Source organism: Staurois parvus, unplaced genomic scaffold, assembly GCF_062004578.1.
Source record: "Staurois parvus isolate SC_StPar_1 unplaced genomic scaffold, SC_StPar_1.0 ptg000376l, whole genome shotgun sequence".
NCBI classification, from domain to species: domain Eukaryota; kingdom Metazoa; phylum Chordata; class Amphibia; order Anura; family Ranidae; genus Staurois; species Staurois parvus.
In genome coordinates, this window is record NW_028318172.1 from 1,266,629 (window position 1) to 1,291,775 (window position 25,147).

A 25,147-nucleotide genomic window follows, 5' to 3' on the forward strand; every position below is an offset into this window, starting at 1 on the left:
CCTTGCTATAAGCAATCAAATTGCGTACAATAAAATACTGATCACTTCCCCAAAGTAGTACAATGTTACTATGGTACCATTATACTACTTTGGTCATAGTGTAATATGAAAAAAAATCTTAAAAAAGGGAAAAAAATGGAATAAAAAATAAAAAAAAGTGAAAAAAAGATCAGTTTTTTTTTTCGTACTGTCACCCGTGTTCCTGATCACCGCCACACCAGTTATATGATGACACTGTACTGCACTGGTGACAGTATGTAAAAAAAAAAAAAAGTTGTGAAAATAATTTTTTTAACTTCATTTCCCAAAAATGACAAAAAAATTACAACTTCAAAAAACTTGCCTCTTATGAAATACGTCAGAATGTCTACCTTGCAAAAAGGGGTCATTTGGTGGATATCTGTACTGTTCTGACATTTTCAGGCCTCAAGAAATTAGATTGGCCATCAGTACTTCAGGATTGATACATTTTCAGATATATTCCATAGTTTGTGAACTCTATAACTTTCCTACAGTCTAAATAATAAATACTGATTTGGGTTATTTTCACCACAGAACTGTAGAGAATACATCTTGGCCTAAATTTATGAACAACAATTATTTATTTGCAAACTTTTATAACAGAAACAAAGAAAACAGTGTTTTTTTTCTAATTTTGTGGCTTTTTTGTTAACTCAGCAAAAAATAAAAACCCCAGCGGTGATTAAATACCACCAAAAGAAAGCTCTAGTTGTGTGAACAAAAGGATAAAAATTGAGTTTGTGTACAGTATTGCATGACCGTGCAATTGTCATTCAAAGTGTGAGAGCGCTGAAACCTGAAAATTGGCCTGGGCAGGAAGGGAGTAAAAGTGCCTGGTATTGAAGTGGTTAACCATGATATTCCACCCATAATCCCAATGTAGAAAAATAACTATGCCCACAATCTTTTCAGAAATAGGTCAAATATGGTTCTTGCCATGTGTATCCACAATAATACACCCATAATCCCCACAAAGAAAAATAACTATTTTCATATTCTTATCAGAAAAAATCAAATGTGTTCCTAAACATGTTTAACCATGATATTCCACCCATATTATCCATGTAGAAAAATAACTATACTTTTAATTATTTCAGCAATAGGTCAAATATGGTCCTTGACATGTGTATTCACAATAATCCATCCATAATCCCATGTAGAAAAATTATATGCATTTGCTTATCCAAAATAGGTTAAGAGTTATCATGATATTCCCCCCATAATCTCCTTATAGAAAAGTAATTTTACCCACATTTATTTCTTAAAAGGTGAAATTTAATTTGTATGGGATGTGCAACCATTATATTCCAGCCATAATCCCCATGCAGATCAATATTGTTAGCAGAAATGCATTCTTTTTTTACTTGGCATTTGTAGTTTTTAATCTTAATTCTTAAACATCATTTTCCAGGTTTCTAATAAAACAGTTCAAAATGTAGTGCTTTACACATACATGTGCTGTATGAAATCAGTAAATCTATTCCTATTAATACTGTATATTGAGTAATGTTTCCATTATTTCTGTATAATTTACTATGATGCCATTTTTCAGCTGCACATATCAGTAAGTGAAGAGTTAAACATTAACCACTACTACTTGCAACATAGTATCAAGCACTGCTGAAAAGAAAAACATGTTGTGTAACAACAAAATCATTACCATATGTGTGTGTAAAAATATACTGACATATAATGAGAGTGTTGAGCATTGCATCCAATCATCCCAATATGCAGTTTAGTATATCCCTTTATGGACTGACAGCTAGTATTATATTATCACTGGTTTATTTTTAGTGCTACACTTTTAAATGTATGGTGATTGCTACAGTATCTCCTAGAAGTGAGTAGAGCCCTCACATTTTTGTAAATATTTTATTCAATCTTTTCATGTGACAACACTGAAGAAATGACACTTTGCTACAATGTAAAGTAGTGAGTGTACAGTTTGTAGAACAGTGTAAATTTGCTGTCCTCTCAAAATAACACACAGCCATTAATGTGTAAACCTCTGGGAACAAAAGTGAGTCCACCCCTAAGTGAAAATGTCCAAATTGGACCCAGAGGCCCTCATTCACTATTGGGCGTGGGCGCATATTCATGGGCTTAAGCCCAATTTTCATGGGCGTCCGTCATTTTTTACCCTGCAACCTAATTCACTATTGACCAGAGCCCATAAGCAGATGCCCAATCTAATTCACAAAAAGACACACGCCTGGAATCAGACTCACAAAGCAGACTTGCTAAGAAGCACGTCTAACACCATGAAAAATCACTGCAGAGACATGTTCACTTAGAAATTTGCTTTGCCAAATATCAGGACTTCACTTTAAACAATATCTGCTATTTCCAAAAAAATTAGGAATGTGTTAAAAATAGTTTTTTTCAAGGAAATCGACACAGTAAAAATCTAGACGCCCGTGCAGTGTCTTTGGCAGATAGAACTGAGCATGTGCAGAACACATTTTAGACTTCTGCCATGGGCGTTTGTTTTTTAGCCACTGACTAATAGTGAATCTTACTGTGGATTCCTCTGACAGCCGACACTCGGTCGTGACTATTGTGTTTAATAAACAGCACTCGGCATATCTTCATGTAATCTAATTAGATTTCCTTAGTTCTAGTGATTCTATTTTTGTTTTATACTTTATAATTATTTCTGTAATGATTTTACTGATTTTGAAGGTCTAGATAATATTTATTTTGACAGCTGAATGTAAAAATAAAGGTCCGCAATAAAAAAAAAAAAAAAAACAGCGTGGGTCCCCCCTCTCATCCATACCAAGCCCTTCAGGTCTGGTATGGATATTAAGGGGGAACTCCACGCTGAAATTTAAAAAAAAAAACAGCGCGGGTCCCCCTCAATATCCATACCAGACCCTTATCCGAGCATGCAGCCCGGCAGGTCAGGAAAGGGGACGAGCGAGCGCCCCCCCCGAACCATACCAGGCCACATGCCCTCAACATGGGGGGGTGCTTTGAGGCGGGGGGGCTCCCCCCCCAAAGAACCTTGTCCCCATGTTGATGAGGACAAGTGCCTCTTCCCCACAACCCTGGCCGGTGGTTGTGGGGGTCTGCGGGCGGGGGGCTTATCAGAATCTGGAAGCCCCCTTTAACAAGGGGGCCCCCAGATCCTGCCCCCCCCTACGTGAAGGAGTCTGCGGTACACGGTCCGAAGACTCATTCACAAAAAAACTAAGGGTGGTGTAAAAAAAAAACACAGTACAGGGTCTTTGACAAGTCCTTTATTAAAACAATGTCCCCCGAAGTAGATCCAACGTCAATCGCGGCGGCAGCGACCCGAAAAAAGGAAAAAAAAAAAAAGTTCCGCTCCCGTCCGAGGCTTCCAGCCTTGTGAAGAAAAGGCTAGATGACATTTCTTATATAGGTATGGGGCGGGGCCAGCCGGGGACATCATCCCAGTGACCCGCCCCATGTCACATGCTTGCTGTCTAATTGTATCTAATCCTATCTAATTGTAGTCTTGTGGGAATCATTGGGAGAATGTTTATATAACAATGGTTAGTGGTAAGAGGTGAAAGTCCTGTAAGACTTACAAAAAACTATTCCAGTTAAGGGCAGAAACATTGCTACATCTCAAATCTGTTAGAACGTTAACATTTTTATATTACAGTTTAGTAAAGGAAACCAAAGATTAGACAATTACATCATGCTGGTACCTGCAGGGGTAGTGTCTTCTTTAACCTGTTCCAGACAGCTTTATGCAGCCATTGGCAAGACGACTTTAACAAAGAGCTGCCGTATATATGTGTCTATTGGGAATGGCTGTTCTGTGCTGGTAGTGCACTCACAAACTAGTAAATAAAACCGGCCATGAATTGAAATTTGCCTGGTTTAGCAGGGACTGGTCAAATTTTGATCCATGTATGGCTAGGGTGGTTGTACAAAAGTCGATCTACTGATTGGCTTCTGTGCAACCACCTTGTTGGATTTAATGCTGCTTGATCAGTGCCGCTGACTATAGCCAGCAGTGTTTATAAGTGTATTCGACGGCAGGGAGACGTCACGGTACAATAGCTCAGTAGGGAGCATTTCCTCATCCACCTCAAATGTCTGGATGGGGGAACCAAGTCATATGGTTGAACGACAAAAAAAAATTGCTTCTCTATTAAATGTCACGAGCAGCTCCCAATGCATACTTGGAATCTGGAACTTCAGATCATGTGACTGCTGAGAACGCCGATCACAGTGGTCACAAGATCTGAAAGCTCACCTCCACTTCCAGGTATTTAGAGATCCTCTCAAAAGCCTTGGCGGTGGCGAAGGGTAATAACTCTTCAACCAACTGTTTCTATAGAATTAATAGAGCATCTTCCACTGTAAAATATGCCTTCCTTCAGCTTCACTTGGCAAATTAGCTGCACTCAAAGTCATTTTTCCCCACTACTTTTTTATCGTCTACTTCATACTGGCAGGTTTTCACAGGAGTGTTTAGGAGTATTTAAAAAAATATCAATGTGCTCCAATTGTAGAGGAAATCATGAAAACAGTATTTATACAATAAAGAGGATGCACCGAAAGTTCAGAAGACAAAACATACCGGCTGAAAATAGCCCTATCAGCATTTTTCCGATAGGAAAAAGTGAGCCGATACAGGTGCCCCGATAATGAGACCCAGCCCCAATGACAGGCAAACTGACTGTTTGGGTGGGGGGCCTTAGTGTACCACAGATGGGGATGGGGGTGGGAGAGAAAAGCAGGAGGGGAGGTAAGCAAGCAGTATATACAGTGAAGGAGCAGTGTATACAGACAGGCTCCCTCACTTGCCACCACTAAATATCATTGCTGGTTTTTAAATACAATTACTGGCTTTTTTTTTACTTTAGCTCTGAGCAGGAGCTGTTAAAGCTGCTGCTAAAGTAAAGCGGTGGGGGTCACCCAGTGACCCCGTCCCTTTGTTTACTTTAGCAGCAAGGCAAATATAACTCTGAAAAGGAGCTGTCAAAGTGAAAAAAAAAGCAGGCATTTAAAAAACGGCAATGACATTTAGCAGCAGCAAATGAGCGAACCTGTCTGTATACACTGCTCCTCTCCTTCCTCCTCCTTGCACACACTGCCCCTCCCCCCACCTCTACAAAGAGGACCTGTCACTTATATGCTATCACATAGGGGACTATTGCCCCCCTATGTGATAGCACTAAATCAGAAGTTTAAAAAAGTAAATAAAAACATTAAAATAAAAAAAAAAATTAAAAAATTGCACCTCCCCACTCCCACATAAGTAGACTTTTCGGTTTTCAGCCAAGTGCATCCTGAATTTTCAGTTTTGGCACCAGAATTTTCATTTCAGTGCACCACTAATAAAGACCAAGAGGATGACTTAAAACTTAACAGCTATTTTTTCCCAGATATTGGCTGACATTTCTGTACAGGGAAGCTTATCCATATCTCACTCACATGGATAAATCATATTTTTTTTCAACCAAATGTATAATGGGTTTCCACAGATAACAGACAAATTCAACCAGAATAATGAACAAAGACACTTCTTTTAGTTAACCCAGTGCTCATTTTAATATAAAATAAACCAGCTTACATCTTCACAGTAAATATAGGCTATATACATTTGCATGTAGAAAGCTCCATTCTAAGCCGGCTACATACAGAACTATGGTTGCCTGAACCATTTTTATTCTTTTCAGTGCATTTCTTAACTAAAATGCATTTTTGTAACCTTTTGTAATGGGAATAAATATAGAACACGAAGATCTTTCAAACAGTTAAAAAACCTAGATCTTGAAATTGATTTGTGCTAAAAAATAAAAATAAAAACTAGAACAGAAAGGAAAAAAGGCAAAATATTCTTCTTGTCAGACACGGGAAAAAATAGGAGGAGTGTGCCTGCCACAGGCAGGGAATGAAAAGCAGCGTACAGCCCCACTAGGTGAGGCAACTGAGACGCTAGTAATTTAGCCCTTTAACCCTTAACGGTAATCTTATTCTCTGCTGCAGCAAACATGGAGAAGAATCGAGTGTTCTCATTGGACAGCAAGGCAGACGGTGTGTCGAACTCCGTGACCTGCAACAACCAATTTCATTACATTAGAAAAAACATTCTATATATTATATTTTAGCTTTTTAGTCATAAATTCATAATAAACCTGAAAATAGCTATAATGAAGAAAAATAAGAATTGTGCTGCATCCCTTAATACTCAAGTGGAGCTCCAGACAACTATAAAAACTCATTCTCTGGTCTTATGTAATAATTAAAAACAAATACCCCCCCCCCCCCCCCAAAGAAAACAAAAACAATCTATGGCTTATTCACACTGATGTACTTGGGGAAAAAAAACAAAACAAAAACACTAGAAGAGAAGCTTCAAAAACATCTAAAAGCACACATTTTTTTAAACTTAACAAGATGAAATTGCCTATATTTCTTTTATTGTAGGTTGGTGTACAAAGCTCTGGGGTTTAGAATAAACACCAAAAAGACCTGCTTACCCCCTGGGCTATACCCCTTAGCTAGGCACTAGATTTGTATAGTGTATATTAGGGGACAGACACTACTATGTATTCATAGTACATTAAACATATTTTTACTGTTAGTAATTAACTAAAATCTATCCAAATATTTAATATCCCCTGTATGCCAAAAATCAAGAAACACCAACTAATAAAGCATTTGATAACTTTTGTGTTATATTTAAAAGATGCAATTCTAGAAAGAGTGGTGTCTTGGTAGCGCAGAGAAGACCTAGCTAGTGTGGTTATGTCCATTTATGCATGATGGGGATTGGGAGGTAATAAAAGAAGCTGCAACAGTGAAGACATGTTTGACCTATCTGGTTGTACATTAGAGCATGGTTATATAAATTATAAAAAAGTTACTACAACCAAAGAAAGATATTTGGCAAATCAATAATTTCATATTTATATATTTCAACTGTGCATTTAGCTGATAGGTTGGAATTCCAACTAAAGTTATAAAGATGATGGGCATACATCATGACGACAGATCTATGCCAAGACAATATGTCACCCAAATATTTTGAGGCAACACATTACCTTTAAATGGTCTGACCTTACCCTAAATTAAATTAGCACCTGTTGTTTTGAAATGCTTTGAAGTATTAAACTCTGGGGGCATACAGTATACATAGCACTGGCTATTTTTAGCACATACAGTACCTTGAAAAAGTATTAATACCTCTTGAAATTTTCCACATTTTGTCATGTTACAATCAAAAACATAAATGTATTTTATCGGGAGTTTATGTGATAGACCAACACAAAGTGGCACATAATTGTGAAGTGGAAGGAAAATGATAAATGGTTTTCAAAATTTATTTACAAATAAATATCTGAAAAGTGTGGCATGCATTTGTATTCAGCCCCCCTGAGTCAATACTTTGTAGAACGAACGTTCGCTGCAATTACAGCTGCAAGTCTTTTGGGGGATGTCTCTACCAGCTTTGCACATCTAGGGAAATTTCTGCATGTTCTTCTTTGCAAAATAGCTCAAGCTCTGTCAGATTGGATGGAGAGCATCTGTGAGCAGCAATTTTCAATTCTTGCCACAGATTCTCAATTGGATTTAGGTCTGAACTTGGACTGGGCCATTCTAACACATGAATATGCTTTGATCTAAACCATTTCATTGTAGCTCTGGCAGTATGTTTAGGATCTTTGTCCTGCTGGAAAGGTGGAACCTCCACCAGAGTCAAGTCTTTTGCAGATTAGACAGGTTTTCTTCTAAGATTGCTCTGCAATTGGCTCCATCCATCTTCCCATCAACTCTGACCAGCTTCCCTGTCCCTGATGAGGAAAAGCATCCCCACAACATGATGCTGCCACCATCATGTTTCAAAGTGGGGATGGTGTGTTTAGGGTGATGTGCACGTGCTAATTTTTCGCCACACACAGTGTTTTGCGTTTAGGCCAAAAAGTTCAATTTTGGTCTCATCTGACTAGAGCACCTTCTTTGACATGTTTGCTGTGCCCCCCAAATGGTTTTTGGCAAGGTGCAAATGGGACTTCTTATGGCTTTCTTTGAACAATGCCTTTCTTTTTGCCACTCTTCCATAAAGGCCAGATTTGTGTAGTACACGACTAATAGTTGTCCTGTGGACAGATTCTCCCACCTGAGCTGTGGATCTCTGCAGCTCCTCAAGAGTTACCATGGGCTTCTTGGCTGCTTCTCTGATTAATGCTCTCCTTGCTCGGTCTGTTAGATTAGGTGCACAGCCATGTCTTGGTAGAATTGCAGTTGTGCCATATTCTTTCCATTTTCAGCCTGTTAGATTAGGTGCACAGCCATGTCTTGGTAGATTTGCAGTTGTGCCATATTCTTTCCATTTTGGGATAATGGATTGAACATTGCTTCGTGAGATGTTCAAAGCTTGGGATATTTTTTTTTGTAACCTAACCCTGTTTTAAACTTCTCCACAACTTTATCCCTGGCCTGTCTGGTGTGTTCCTTGGCCTTCATGATGCTGTTTGCTCACTAATGTTCTCTAACAAACCTCTGAGGACTTCACAGAACAGCTGTATTTATACTGAGATTAAATTACACACAGGTGGAATCTATTTACTAATTAGGTGACTTCTGAAGGCAATTGGTTCCACCAAATTTGTAGTTAGGGGTATCAGAGTAAAGAGGGCGGAATACAAATGCACGCCGCACTTTTCAGATATAGACTTGTAAACATTTTTGAAAAACATTTATCATTTTCATTCCATTTCACAATTATGTGCCACTTTGTGTTCGTCTATCACATAAAATCCCAATAAAATACATTTACATTTTTGGTTGTAACATGACAAAATGTGGAAAATGTCAAGGGGTATGAATACTTTTTCATGGCACTGTATAGTATTTGTCCATCACATCAATATAAAAGCCTCAAATCACAGTCATACATGGACTGTCCAGGCTTTCTTCACGGGTCTGACCTATAATCTTATGTTCACTTTGGTAACCTATTATGACAGATCAGGATTAGTGGGATGTCAGTGTTCTATTGGTGCACATAAAAATATCAGGAGAACTTTAAAACATTTTGCACAGATTTCTATTGAATATTACCATAAAACTTCCTGTTTGTTTTCAGTGGTTATGGGGCCCTCTGGAGCAGTGGCGGGTGTTTAGATGCCTATGATCTGCTTTAACCCTTTCGCTGCCAGGTCTCTGACAGTGGGGGGGTTTTACACATATTGTGTGTAAATCTGACAAGCAGACTCCTGCCTGTCAGATGGAAGCATTGAGGCAGCTGCGCTGCTGCACGATTGTTCCCACACACCCCTGGTAATGGCGAACCCCCCACCCGCATGTGTGCCCCCACCATGTATCATGGGCTCCACTTGCCCATCTGCGGGCCAGGGACTGACATAGCGGCTGCTGCTGGGTAGAGGGGAGGGAGCAGATGAGACTTGTGTCCGCTCTCTTCCCCTCCTTGTTGCTTACCGGAAAATCTATGTGTAAAACATCACCTCCGGGTCCCCCTGTCAGTGTCCCCAGCTAGCATGACCAGGAAAGAATGTATTGTAATGCGATCTGCATTGCACTACATTCACAGGGGAGATATCCAGGGTCTTTTAGACCCTTTTAGACAGTTACCGGTCACCAAAAAATCATCACATAGAGGACTTTTTGTCCCCTATGTGATTGAAAAAAAACCATTAAGTAAAAAAACTTGTTTTTTAACTTGTAAAAAATTAAAGTTACACCCAAGCATATAAAATCCCCCACCCCACATATACGAACGTAAACACATGTGCCGGGGGCGACAATGCATGAAGACGCCAATTGCGATACACGTTACATATTACCACACGCCGGCAAGCAATATTTCTAGAACCAGACCTCCCCTGTAATGCTAAACTGATGATCTAGGGTACTTTTAAAGTGTCGCCTATGGAAAATATAGGGTACCGAAGTTTGTCGCCTTTTCACAAGTTCATGCAAATGTAAAGTTTGACATATTGGGTATTTACTGCAACCTCATAATTCATATTTAAAACCTTTACCTTTGTGGCAATATGGCGTGACACAGAAAATTGGAATTACAACTATTTTATTCTCTAGGGCGTCTGCTTTCAGAAAATAGATAATGTTTGTAAAGTTTTATGTAATCTTCAGGCCTAAAAATTTTTTTAAGCTTGTGTGCAAAAACAGCTCTGGCAGTGAAAGAGTTAAAAGATCTGAGTGATTATGGAATATGCAGCACCAAGACTGTTAATTAGGTTGTGTAAAGTAGAAATGTCTGAGGTATCTCTTATTCAACAGACATGATTTATTTAACAGTAGTGTTTCACAAAACAAAACACCATCAAATTCTGATAGGATGAGTAATTCATCCGACTTGAGTTATTATATCTGGGGCAAACTGACCTACACCTATCAGGCAATAGCTTCTTTCTTCAGAATTTAGTTACAATGTTGCTTTGTGCATCACAGATGTTGTATACTCACCTGTCCCTGTGTTAGCACCATTATACGGTCAGACCCAAGAACAGTGTGGAGTCGGTGAGCAATAGTCAACATTGTGCAGTCTGAAAAGGCCTCTCTAATAGTTTCCTGGATCAAAAGGTCAGTCTCTGGGTCCATAGCAGCTGTGGCTTCATCAAGAATTAGAATCTAAAATAGAAAAAAAAAACAAAGTTATTTCTTATTTAAGAGAACACAGTAAAACCCAGCAATCATATTGTCCTAAGCAGCTATATCCACCCAATGTAACTTCGGAAGGTAGTTTGCTGCACCAGAACTTCAGGCTTAGGTGTGCATATTTACATTAATCCACCATGGACCAAAGTAAATATGTGTCATACCTATCCAATCCCAGTGGAAGCGGGAAATCACTAATAGGCACTGCATTCACACTTTTTGCTGTGAAACCTCCACTCACATAATAAGAAACTCAAAAGCAAACAAAAATCGGATACCATCTGTGTTCCTTGGATTATGCTATGCACTTTAACCACTTTACTGGAAGATGTTACCCCCTTCACCACCAGGCCAATTTTTTTTTTGCTATTCAGCACTGAGCTACTTTAACTGACAATTGCGCAGTCATGCAACACTGTACCCAATGAAATTTACATAATTTTTTCACACAAAGAACTTTTGGTGGCATTTGATCCCCATTGGGGTTTTTTATTATTATTATTATATAAACGAAAAAAGACAAAATTTTCGAAAAAAATAAATTTTTTTTTGCTTTCTGCTATATAACAAAATTTCTTCAGAAATTTAGGCCAAAATGTATTCTGTTACAAGTCTTTGGAAAAAAAAATCCTTATAAGCGTATATTAATTGCAGACACTATATCTTTCACGCAAACCAAACTATGGGATATATACTGGAATTTTTTTTTTTTTTTTAAAGTAGTAATGGCAGCGATCAGTGACTTACAGTGGGAATTTGATAGTGCGGCAGGCAATCAGACACTGACACATCACCAGTTACACTAATACAGTGATCAGTGCTAATATACACTGACACTGTACTAATGACACTGGCTAGGAAGGGGTTAATATCAAGGTGCAATCAAAGGGTTAACTGTGTGCCGATTTTACTAAGGGATGTGACGTTTTTATTCCCTGCTTTGCAGGGGGACAAAAAATTAGGCACATCGCCAATGTCAGCAGAGAGCTCTGTGTTGTTTACGAACACAGAGATCTCTCCTGTCATTCACCTCCGCCATAAGTCATTGACTGGGACCTGGTGATCAGTGACCTGGCAGCCAGTGACAGCACTGCAGGGGAGGAGCACCCACGCGCTCCTGACCTGGAAACGTCATATAAAACACGATTCTGTGCAGCTGGGCCCACACAGTAGCAGTAAATCTACAATGCGCAGTCAGCAAGCAATTAAACTCTATAACTTTATATATGTTTTGCCATTGGTGGAATGTATACATTTTTTGCACCAATGGAGGACACAGCATTGTTTGTAACAATGCTGCCCCTATAACAGGTTATAGCAAATTGTTTGTGTGAATGGACCCCACGTTAAAGAGAATAACACATGAACACGGTTTTAATGTATACTTATTACCTTACAAACCCTTTAATAACAGTTTGAGCATTTTGTTACATAAGCATGTAAACAAAGGGTGAATACAGCTTACAAAATGTTGAAAGGAAATAGACCCGATTTGGCATTCAGTTGAGAAGTGTGTGGGTTCAGCGGTATTTAGTGAAGAGTTGGTGGATGATTAACAGGTAAAGGGGATTAAAAAGCAAGTATTAGAGGGCCAGTAGGTGGCTAGAGGATTAATATGGGTGCAGGAAGGGGGAAATAACAGAGCAGTATGGGGTGGTAAGAAGTATAGCAGCCTCCACAGCACACAAAATGCGCAGGTCCACCTCAAGCTATGACAAAGGCAATTCATCTCACGAATGCCCAGTGGTGTGTGTATATCCACATGCATGCAGTGTGTTGTCACTTGTGCTCCCAGATGCTTCGGCACTCTACAATGCTTAGATTAACCTCCCTAGCGGTCTGATTATGTCCATATATCTGTGCTCAAAGCGGTACATTTTTTTTGCATGGAAATATGTTTTTTTTTTTTATTGTAGGCCTGTAATGTTTAGGAATAACTCACTGAAATCTGTTCCAACAAGAGTCTAGTAAACATTCTGGGTATGTTACAATTTGAAACACGAAATCATAATTTAATAAATAATCATAAAAAAATAATAATATAATAATAAATTTAATTCAATAATATAATCAAACCAAAAACATTGAAATTTGAAATAGAGCGCCAAGTTCGCACATCACTGAGCAAAGTCGCAAAATCGTTTTCAGTGTCTGATGACGAATTTCCCCACAAATCATTATCACTCAATTCTGCAAGTGGTTCTGATTTACTATCGCTGTTCTCTAGCTGGTCTAAAACCGCTTTTGACCTAAAGGGACGCTTTTTGGACACCATGGACATTTCTCAGTTTCCAGGCAGAAAGAACAGTAAAAATGCAGGCAGGGCACAGGACAAAGCACTCGAAACAAAATGTATGTGAAATGGTTTGATACAGTAATGTTTTACTATGTGATTTTAGCGTATTTAGTGAATGTCACTTTTTGTCATTTTCAAATTTCCTGCCGTTCCGTCCCCGTACATCCCGACGTCGCAGGGGACAGAACCCAGAAGACAGATGCCGGCATCGGCCGGAGTACATTGCCGGGGACACTGCAGGAGGGACATCGCAGGAGCGCAGGACAAGGTAAGTGAAGAACAGATCCGGGAGCAGCGCCGCATGGTAAGCCCAAGTGTAGCTCAGGGTTACCGCTTGTGGTACTGAAACTTTACCCCGAGCTACACTCGGGAATACCGCCAAGGAGGTTAATTTGACGGAGAGATCTTGCACAGGAGTGTTAGGAGTTGTAGTGTAGAGCCACTACAGTGAACGCACAACTCCCATTGCTAAATTTCTGATATCACAATATGGTGGGAGATAAAAGATCAGTATATTTATATTATTAGTGTGCACTTACCTTACATCGCCGTAATAAAGCCCGTGCAATGCACATCAACTGTCGCTCTCCTACTGAGAAGTTTTCCCCATTCTCCAAAACTTCAGTTTCAAGTTTAAGAGGTAGCTGACTCACCTAATATAAAATAATCAGAAAAGAAAAATTAGATGTATGTATGTATGTATGTATGCTATTATATCTATTTATATATAACGAATAGACATTTGGTCATAAATACAAGTATGCATCTAAGATTCACACTCCTCATATTATTCTCATGGCAAATAAAGAGAATCTATGTGCTTTGCATGACAAAGCTACACATTCACTTTAATGGTAGCCAAATCCTCTTCTGCTGCTTAGTTTGGTCACTGGAAACTCTGTGTAAGCTTGGTTTGTGTGTGGCCATAAAAAACAAAAATAAATAGGATTTTCATACTTACTGTAAAATCCTCTTCTAGGAGTCCTTCTTGCCCATTGATGGACACAGCCCCCTATTAAATAGAGGAATCGGCCAACACGAACAGAGATGACACACAGAATCAACCAGATGTTCAAGACCAGGATATCCAAGATCAACGAGCACTAAACCAGAACCGGTGCATAGCTAAGCAACCAAAACCCACCAGAACTGATGGAACAACAAACTCCGGAGTAGGAAAGAAAAGTCCCACAACAACCAGATGTAGTCAATAGAAAATGCTGAAGTACAGCTGCCAAAGGGGAACCAAAGACAAAAAAAAAAAAAAAAAAAACAGGTCTAAACAAGAAAGACCAGACGGTCTACATGTGAAGGCCCAAAGCCTTGCACCCCTACCCCTTAAGGTTAAGGTGATGGAACTCTGAAAAATGTGTGGTACACCAGAGCATTTATGGTATTAGCACAATAAAGCAGCCAAGGGGGTATTAAGTGACTCCTTTGACCGTGCAAAAACTTGATCCCACAAAGCTGACCTGACTAAAGGTGTAGGGTGTGTGAGCGACACATCCACAAGGGAGGGCAGGAGTGGAGTTTAGATCACACAATCCGAGAGTGGTGAGATGCGAAACCACTGAAGTAAGGCACAGAGGATAAATGTTAACAAAATCCATAACACCCAGAGGTGTCGCTGTGGAACCTGAGCATAAGCCATGGACTAAGAAGCTCCTGATTCTCCTTCCGTCAGAACTGCTAAGAAAGCATAATCGATAGAGAGAAGAATAAAGGAAGACATCTGAAGATCCTCTCTCAAGTGCCTGTGACTTAGTCTTGGCTGTGCTGTTCCCCTTTAAAATGATCTAAGGTCCATAGCTCTGTCCACAACATGAACCAAGCTACCTGCTGACTCCCTGTCATCTGCACACTGCCCTACACACTACTGACTTCTGTGTACCATACCCTCCTGACCCCTATGCACTGTGCCCTCCTGATCTCCATGTACCATGACCTCCATGTTCCATGCCCTCCTGGCCCCAAAGTACTATGCCATCCTGACCTCTGTGTACCCTGACCTCAGTGCGCTATGCCTTCCAGACCCTCAGTAACATGCCCTCCTTAACCCCAGTACCATGCACTCTTGACCACTGTGTACCCTGACCTCAGTGCACTGTGCTCTCTTGACCCCCAGTAAACTGACCTCTATGTACTGTGCCTTCCTGACCCCCAGTGCCATGCCATCCTGACCTCTGTGTACCCTGACGTTAGTGCAGCATGCCTTCCAGACCCTCAGTACCATGCCCTCCTTAACCCCAGTACCATGCACTCCTGACCTTTGTGTGTCCTGACCTCAGTGCACTGTGCCCTCCTGACCCCCAGTACCATGCCCTTCTGACCTCCGTGCACTGTGCCCTTCTAACTCCCAGTACCATGACCTACCGAGCCCTGTACACTGTCCTACCTGCCGCTGACCTCTGTACACTGCCCTACATGCCGCTGACCTCTGTACACTGCTCTACATGCCGCTGACCTCTGTACACTGCTCTACATGCCGCTGACCTCTGTACACTGCTCTACATGCCGCTGACCTCTGTACACTGCTCTACATACCGCTGACCTCTGTACACTGCTCTACCTACTACTGACCCTTGGACACTGTCCTACATACTACTTACACTGGTGAGAACTAGCAGCACAGAGCCAGGCTAGCATTGGTGTAATGGAAATGTATTTGCAGCTGTAAGGGCTCTGAAACAGCAAGGCTGAAGACCGCATTCTAATCCCAGAGAGGTATAGTACGTAGCTCCTCAGTAAGGACCAAAAAGGTCTCTTGTATGTTTGAGGTGATGGCAGAAAACAGATTCCTCAAAACCAACCTAATCAGGAACAGATTAAGGAGACCCTGATATAGTAAACTTGTCGCTGAGTTATTCACTTTCAGGTCATTACAGAGGACAAGGAGGGATTGAAAAAGTGGACAGAGACTCCCTCAAGAACTAGTGAGTTCAGAAGAATGGTTTTAAAAAAAGAGCTAGATGCATTTCTAAATGCATAAAATATAACAGGACATGAACATTTATAGGTAATAACACCAGGAGTAGTTGATCCAGAGAAAATCTGATTGCCTCCTGGGGGATAAGGAAGGAATTTTTTCCCCTGTTGGAACAAACTGGATCCTGCTATATATATGGTGTTTTTTTGCTGGATCAGCTGTAGGTATAGAAATGTTCATAGGTTTTTTTTTTTCTCTACTGGTTGAACTAGATGGACTTATGTATTTTTTACAACTGATGTAAACTGGGGTAAGGGTGTCAGAACTGCTTGGTGTTTTGGAAAGAGCACAAACAAGGAAGGCGGCTAGAAAAAAGGCTTCAGAACAAGATACTTACACATTCTTTCATGTGTGTCCTTTCTAGGGAATCCCAGATCTGCTCCTCACTGTACTGGTTAAATGGATCCAGATTTGAGCTACAGATTAAAATATATACAATGTTAACACATATACACATCCCACCTATATCCTGTACAGACAACCCATATATATTTACACCCTGTTCCATATTATTATGCAAATTCTATTTAAGTGTCACAAAGAGTAAATATTTTGTTCTTCAGTTTAACTCATGGATGGCATTGTGTGTCAGGGCTCTTTTGATCACTGAAAACAATTTCAGACACCTGTGATAATTAGATTGGCAGGTGATCCCAAATTAAGGAAAAACTACTAAAGGAGGGCGTTCCACATTATTAAGCAGAGCACCATTTTCAAGCAATATGGGGAAGAAAATGGATCTCTCTGCTGCCGAAAAGAGTGAAATAGTTCAATGCCTTGGACAAGGTATGAAAACATTAGATATTTCACGAAAACTTATGCGTGATCATCGCACTATTAAGAGATTTGTGGCTGATTCAGAGCACAGACAGGTTCGTGCAGATAAAAGGCACATTGAGGAAGATTTCTGCCAGATCCATGCATCGGATCAAGAGAGCAGCTGCTAAAATACCATTACATAGCAGCAAACAGATATTTGAAGCTGCTGGTGCCTCTGGAGTCCCACGGACATCAAGGTGTAGAGTCCTCCAGAGTCTTGCAACTGTGCATAAACCTTCTATTCGGCCACCACTAACCAATGCTCACAAGCAGAAATGGGTGCATTGGGCAGAAAAATACATGAAGACTAATTTTCAAACAGTCCTGTTCACGGAGGACATAATTTGCATAATAATTTGGAACACGGTGTATAAGCATCAAGTGCCCCTCTGCCCCCAAAATTCTTTGGGCTCAATTTGCTAAAAAATCGAATGCAAAATTTGAGTCATGTGACACATTTATTCGTAATATTAAATGCGATATTGAAAATCTCAAATCACTTTAAGTTTATGCAGTATTTAACGCAAAAACACAAAATGCTAGGTAAATCAGGTATAAACGCCACATGTGATTTAACAAAATGTATTAACCACTTGCCTACTTGACGCTTTCACCCCCCTTCCTGCCCAGGCCAATTTTCAGCTTTCAGTGAATTTGAATTACAATTGCACGGTCATTCAACATTGTACACATGACATTTTTTTTTTCACACAAATAGAGCTTTCTTTTGGTATTTAATCGCTGCTGGTTTTTTTTTTTTTGCACTATAAACAAAAAAAAAAAAGCAAAAATTTTGAAAAAAAAAGAAAACATTTTTTCTTTGCTTCTATTATAAAATTTATAAAACAGGTAAATTTTACAGTATGTAAAAAAAAAAAAAAAATTGTGAAAACTTTTTTTTAATTTCTTTACTTTCTGAAAAATTATGTGAAAAAAATTACAACTTCAAAAAACTCGCCATGCTTCTTTTGAAATACGTCAGACTGTCTGCTTTGCAAAAAGGGGTCATTTGGGGGATATCTGTACTGTTCTGACATTTCTGGGCCTCAAGAAATTTGATTGGCTGTCAGTACTTCAGGATTGATCAATTTTCAGATCTATACCATAGTTTGTGAACTCTATAACTTTCCTACAGACTAAATAATAAATACTGATTTGGGTTATTTTCACCAAATAAATATAGCAGAATACATCTCGGCCTAAATCTATGAAGAACAATTATTTATTTGCAAACTTTTATAACAGAAACAAAGAAAAACGTGTTTTTTTTTTCAACATTTTCGGTCTTCTTTTGTTAATTCAGCAGGTAATAAAAAACGCAGAGGTGATTAAATACCAGCAAAAGAAAGCTCTAGTTGTGTGCACAAAATGATAAAAATTTTGTTTGGGTACAGTGTTCCATGACCGCGTAGTTGTCATTCAAAGTGTGAGCGCTGAAACCTGAAAATTGGCCTCAGCAAGTAGGGGGTAAAAGTGCTCGGTATGGGTAAGTGGTTAAGGAATTATAAAACTTTTGGAAAAAATACCGCATGAGCTATTTTACCTGGGAATTTTAGTTGAACTTAAGTGAACTGAGCCGTTTATCACTTAAGCCATCACCTATTTAACGCGGTATTAAACCCAATACAAAAATGTTTATATTTTTCAGCTTTCCAATCAGATGCAGTGGTAGCGTTAGCTTTCTTTTTTTTCAGGCTTTTCCCCCCTCTGTTTTCACCTGGTGATATGGCCAGCAACACCTACTGTATTTGAGTACCTTCACTGTTGATGAAGCAGCACAGGGGCAGCTTTGGACAGCAGCACTGTTATCCTGGGGGAGGGGTAGTGTAAAGTCCAGTACTGACGTACCGAAAGTTGGCCGGTTAAGCAGGAATACCCAGCTTTAATTAGACTAGCATTAGCACTAGATTTAGATTTACTAACACATTAAAGCCAATCTCCAGCTCACGTTTTATAAGCACTTAAAGCAACAGCTTTTTCTTTTTGAAATTAAGGTTTTAAATAAATAGGTAAAAGCTAATCATTGTAAGCACCCCCTGCCAGCTGTAAATGGTTTGCTTCATCCCTCCAACTGCTACATTTGCAAGAGAGGTTGTTCTTTTGAAAAATAGACTCACAGGCCAGAGAACTACAGGGATGTTGAATTTCTATTGCCCGACACCCGGGACATGCAATTCCAAGCGCCAGGCAGGTAGTTTTTTTTACGTTTAGCCTTGCTGCAGGCAAGCAGTAAGGCTTGTCAGGTAGAAACATTTGGGTGGCTGCGCTGCTGCCTGAATGCTTCTACACACGCCGGCAAAGTGCGCCACACGTCTGCTCTCCTACTCTTCTTGTTCCTGATCTGGAAGTGATAAATGACATCACTTCCGGGCCCCTATTGACAGTTGACAGAATGTAATACAGTACAATCTGTACTGCATCACATTCAGTGTAGCACAGGGGAGACATGCAGTTTTATTAAAGAGAACCTGTCACCATAAAAATCACATAGGGAACTTTTTGTCTCCTTTGTGATGAAAAAAAAAAGTAAAGGAAAAGTTATTGTTTTTTTTAATTGTAAAAAAATAAAGTTACACCCAAGCACATAAAATCCCTCCCCCCAAAAAATGTTGAGGCCACCACACACACATAACGCATGTACAAATGTAAACATGCGCATCGTAGAGCTTATGAATGAAAACATCGACATGTTGCAGATTGTCGTGCACGCCGGAGTGAAAGCAATAATTCTATCACCAGAACACCTCCGTAAAGCTAAACAGCTGACCTATAGAGAGCTTTTAAAATGTTGCCTATAGAAAATATGAGGTACTGGTTTGTCGCCATTTCACGAATGCACAAAAATTTAAGGTTTGATATGTTGGGTATCTATTCGGTGCAACCTCATCTTTTATATTTTACCAAAAAAAGTTGGGCAATTTATTGTGTTTTTTGTGCCATAAAATTAACTTTAGTGTATTTTACTGACATTTTGTGTTAAATAGACTTTTGCAGTAATATGTGACAAACAAATGGGACTATCACTATTTTATTCTCTAGAGCAGGGGTCTCCAAACTATGGTCCTGCAGCTGTTGAAGTACTACAAGTCCCATGCCTCTAGGAGTCTGCCTCATGGGACTTGCAGTTCCTCAACACCTGGAGGGTCCTAGTTTGCAGACCCCTGCTATAGAGTGTCGGATTTCAGAAATTACATAATGTAATCTTCAGGCCTAAAATTATTTTTTTAAACATGTGCGCAAGAAACACAAAAATCGCTCTGGCAATGAAAAGGTTAAAAGATAAGTTCACTTTGAAGAACATGTTACATATTCTACCAGTTTTTAGAGTGGAACATGTAATATGTTCCTGCTCCTGCAGTGGGTCGGTGATTCAAGCCCCCTGTGTGACAGCAGTACAGAGAGAAGTTCCTTGGCCTGCACGGCTGCGTCAATCATTAATTCTTTACAGATGTCTGCTTGTAGTTCTTAATGAACTACAACAGCGCTGCTGAATGCTCTGGTAGTTCATTGATTCTTCCTGCCATGGTGAAACTGCCTGCCTGTAGGATGTACGATATACAGGCAGACAGATTACACTGAAGGTCTGCAGGAGTCCTGCATTACACCTGCGATCTGCTGATGGCTGGTGCAATGCTTTCCAGGCCCCTAAAAAACAAAAAGGAAATGCTTATTATTTTATCTGCAAAAAAGGTGCATTTTTTTTTTTTGGTCGATAACAGATGGAACACCAGAGCTTGATTTGGCTGCTCAGCATGTGCTTCCGGTGTGGGGGTAAACCAGAAGGAATAAAGATTTGTTTTTCTTTCTCATTGGGGCCGGCGCTCCATTTACTCGCTCAGCAGGTGCGCTTCTGCTGAGTGTTAAGAGAGCTCAACACTCCCTGTTCCTGAGGAGCACCCAATCGGTGATCATCACATTGCAAGGTCTCTCCCCCTCCATGTTAGCCCCTGGGTGTGGTGCTGGAGACAGGCAGGGAGAGGAGGAGATAAATAGCACAATGTTAAAAACATCAAGTTTGTGACCATAAATCCCCTTTAATTTTTAAAAGCCCCAGACATTCTTAAAAGCACCTCAAATTTAAATACAGTTTTGATTTTTTTTTTTTTCAATCAGGACAAGTAGACTGGGACCCCAATTTAGTCCCTAGGACAAATTTTTTAATTTCTATTTCCACACCCCTGCACTAGGTGCAAGTGAAAAAAAAAAACCTTAAAAAGAAAACTAAAATCGATCATTACATCTAAGTACTGGTAAGCTGCAACAAAACAACAGCAAATGTTATTGGGGCCAATATCGCTTTAACAAATCATGTGCGTTTTAAAGAATATGCCAGTTGATTCATATAAAATAACAGGGAAAAAATACCCACAAAAACCCAGGTGAATAAGCCCTTTATTTGTACCATAAATATAAGCATTACCCAAGCAGAAAAACTAAAAAAAAAAAAAAAGTCAAAACTTTTCTTTTTTCAAAAAAGTTCTTACCGGACAGTCCCACTGAATAGAACTGGTTCCTGGGGTATGATAGACAGTTTGCTTCGCAGATCTGCTAGGCCTATGTCACTGATTTTTACACCATCTATTTTAATACATCCACCTGAGAGCTCGACCAGTCTAAAAAGAGCCATGCCAAGGGAGCTCTTTCCTGCAAAAGGTGGAAACAAAACAAAACATAGATTTTACTAGTTGAGAATTAACTTTGTTACATTTAGACATATTTTGCATTTTGAAGACCAAATCACAAATGAAGAACGATTGCACACTCTATTTTCCTTTTTGCTTCTACTTCTTGACTCCCAAACTTACAAATCTAAAAGCAGAAAGGTGAGGCAATGCATGGACTTCAGAACTAAAATTTACAATAACTTACATTTAAACCTGTGAAAAATTTCTAGAACTGCTCTATTGAAGATATTGATTACACAGTAAAGCTGATTTCACCAGCCACACACACAGAAAACAAAAAACCCCACATACTTCAGGTTAAATCACCAAACTAAAAATGATAAATATAGTTCAATAACCAAGGTGAACTACAGCATGTATCCAATGCATGAGCCTTTCAACTGATCCCACGTTTTAAGCCACTGTAATTTTATAAGATAACACGCTGCTAGACTTGTACATCTTATTAGACTGATTGGTTTCATTTTTCGCTTACTCACCTGATCCAGTTCTTCCCACAATTCCAATCTTTTCTTTGGGTTTTATGGTAAACGACACTTTCTTTAACACTAACGGCAGGTTTTCTCTATATCTCATTTCTGCACCTTCAAATGCCATTTCTCCCTCTTGAGGCCAATCAGCTGGAGGAGCCTTGTTCTTGATACGAGCGGGAGCCTCAAGAGCCAGAGTCTGCAAGTTGTTAGAAAGGTGAATTAGAGAATACGGAATAGAGCACATTCTTGCAGAGGACCTGCATTATTACTACAGTAACAGCAAAGTAGATCCAAGGAAGCACAAAAACTTGCTTAAAGACGTATACAAGTACATATGAACACATTACTAATTAATGCTGACTTCCCTAAATAATACGGAAATAGATGAGGCATTCATCAAAGTTGAGCTGTGGACTTAAGCGCAAATTGTTGTCCTACCCTCCCTCAAACCTCCATAGTTCTGGTCAGTTCCTTGGCTGCTCTGCTCCACTCCTGCAGAACCTGCTCTGTGTTTACATAAACAGTGATTAGAAGGTTGAAAGACTGCTGGTAAGAGGGAGCAGACCTGACCTTGACAACTTCTGCTGTGAACTTTGAAGAGGAATTGCTGTACAGTGCCTGTAGTTATAGATAATAGATACATGTGTTTGCAATGCATTAGTGATGTATTTTTGGCATGGGGAAGAACAAGACATTGGAAGGTTTTACCCTCTTCATGACCAGGCCATTTTTTGCCATTTGCTGTGCTACTTCAACTGGCAATCGCCCGGTCCTGCAACACTGTACCCAAATTAAATTTCTATAATTTTTTTTCACAAATAGAGATTTATTTTGCTTGTATTTTATCGTCACTGGGTTTTTTTTTTAAATTATATAAATGAAAAAAGAACGAACGTTTTTGGAAAAAAAAAAAAAAAAAACTATGCCATTTTCTACTTTGTGTTATAAAACATATCTAATATAAAATCACATTTCTTCATAACATTAGGCCAAGCTGTATTCTACTACATGTCACTGGTGAAAAAAATGTCATTGGTAAAAAAAAAAAAAAAAACTCCCAATAAGTGTATGTTAATTGATTTGCAAGAAAGTTATAGCATCTACAAATGACAGCATATATGGTATATTTGAAAATGTATCATTTCCGATTTACTGACTGCCCATCTCATTTCTTCGGGTCTTTAAAATCATAGGACAGCACATATTCCTCCAAAATGATCTCTTTTTGGAAAGCAGACAGTCTAAGGTATTTAGTAAGAGGCATGGCAAAATTTTTGAGGTTGTAGGTTTGAGGAACTATTTGTCACAATTAGTTTTTTTTTTTTTTTAAGCATACATCACCAGTGCAGTACAACGTCATCTAACTAATGATAGTATGCAAAAAAACGTTTTTAAAACTTTTTTTTTTGTTTTTACAATTTTTTTTTACATACTTTCATGAGAGTAGTTCAGTGTCACTGTAGTAACACTACTAATCTAGGGAGGTGATCAGGGTTTTTTTTTTACACTTTGATTGCAATGTTTTGAACAGTCATGAATGGGTTACATTCATGAGAGCTGTGATTACTAGTGATCTGTGATTGACTGCAGTTAATTACATGGTACAGCATAATGTGATTGGCCCAGGTACCATGTTATAGCTGTGGGCCAATCACAACTCACTGGTATAGGAAGCAGAGCGGTTAAGAATGACATTCATTCATAACAGTTTTGTTAATATTACGATCATGTGATCGTACAGCGATCACATGATCCCCGGACCGTATCGAGATCTGCATGTCTCTGTCCAGTGGACGCAGCGGTCATGGTGAGGAGGGCACACTGCAATTCTAGGAATGGTACAGGGACCTTTTCCCTGTGTTTCAGGAGGCACAGCAGCCCATTCAAATGAATGGGCTATGTGCCTACGCAAAATGCGACTCGCAGAGCCACATCAATGTGAATCAGCAGTAACCAAAAGATATGTCAGCACAAATCACAACTTTTTGATAATTTTAATTTCTGGGAAGAGAGCTAAAAAGATACTGGGAGAGGAATGCAGAGACTATGGTATGGAGCAGACATGCCTAGCTGCTGTTCTGTGGTTATATAAAGACCCATTACCTTTATGTAATGACTGATGCGCTCCACTGATGTGAAACGAGCTTCTGTCTCTGAAGCAAGCCGAACCGTGAACTGGAACAATCCTGTTAACTGGAAGAACAGAAAAGAAAAAAAGTCTTAAACCCATCCACTACTTACCATTCACTATGTTTTATCAAAAGAGACACATACATGCTGATGTACAAGTAAAAAATCCAATGTCACACAAACCTAATGTAATACGTTAATGCCATTGCTGTCAAATCTCTCCAATAATGTTAATGGCTATACCTGAAGTAGTTATTGCATATGTATTATTTTTCTGAGAATTATACAAAGAAAGAAGGTCCACCGATACAAGAGGCCATAACAAAAAAATCTGTTCTGTTCTAGCAATATGTGCAGTTTTCATACAGTATTGTGGATTACATATATTTGTTTTTAAGTAAGCCACTGTAAGGTGGACTATGCAGGGTGCTTCCCCACCTGACAAAGGCATTTGGAAGCCAACCCCATCTTCTGTCCGCACCTCTCTTGTCCTTCCATCTGCACAGTGCCATAGCTTACTGAGGTAATAGACCTGTAACACTGGACTGACCTTCAGCTGGGAAGACTGTCTGGTTAAAAAAAACCAAGACACCTGACGGTGACACAAAAAACCCATAGTAGGTGCAACAGATGTACCTGCCATCTTTAATCAGCTGCTGTAATTATGTGTTGGATGGACTTCACTGAAGCTTTTATAGCAGTTGGCCAGACGTAAGATAGCACCCACATGGCTTGTTGACATCAAAACACAGCACATGCATGGTCCAATCCCACCTTTCTTAAACACTACTGGTGTAAAGCACTCTATTGGTAGAGTCATCCAAGAAAAAACAAAAAGAAGAAGAAGAAGAAGTAGTATAGCACGCACTGGGCCAATCTTCCATAGCAGGGACCAGATACCACCCCTCTGACCTCAAGGTTGTAGGTGACCAATCCAAATATTTTTTTTTTTTTCTATACCCTAGCTAGGGTGTACAGAACAGGTTATAAAAGACTGTAAGCAAAGATGTCCTGAAAAGGAATATTTAGAAAGACTTCACAGATGCATCTATCACTTAAGGACACTAGCTCAAAACTGAGGCTTTGTGAGTTGTAAGAAGTTATACCTAGG

General features: G+C 39.5%; 1 protein-coding gene across 3 annotated transcripts in view; it reads right to left on the reverse strand.

The window, feature by feature from the left end:
- Positions 1-5,525: 5,525 nt before the first annotated feature.
- ABCC5 (ATP binding cassette subfamily C member 5) overlaps positions 5,526-25,147 on the reverse strand; it is a 125,298-nt gene continuing 105,676 nt past the window's right edge. For all 3 annotated transcript variants that reach the window (XM_089685461.1, XM_089685462.1, XM_089685463.1), the window contains 7 exons: positions 24,010-24,099; positions 21,913-22,102; positions 21,233-21,392; positions 16,267-16,345; positions 13,483-13,596; positions 10,456-10,620; positions 5,526-6,058 (listed from right to left, as the gene is read on the reverse strand). In XM_089685461.1, the coding sequence (XP_089541587.1) occupies positions 5,957-6,058; positions 10,456-10,620; positions 13,483-13,596; positions 16,267-16,345; positions 21,233-21,392; positions 21,913-22,102; positions 24,010-24,099 (900 nt within the window). In that variant the 3' untranslated portion in view covers positions 5,526-5,956. The remainder of the gene's footprint in view (positions 6,059-10,455; positions 10,621-13,482; positions 13,597-16,266; positions 16,346-21,232; positions 21,393-21,912; positions 22,103-24,009; positions 24,100-25,147) is intronic.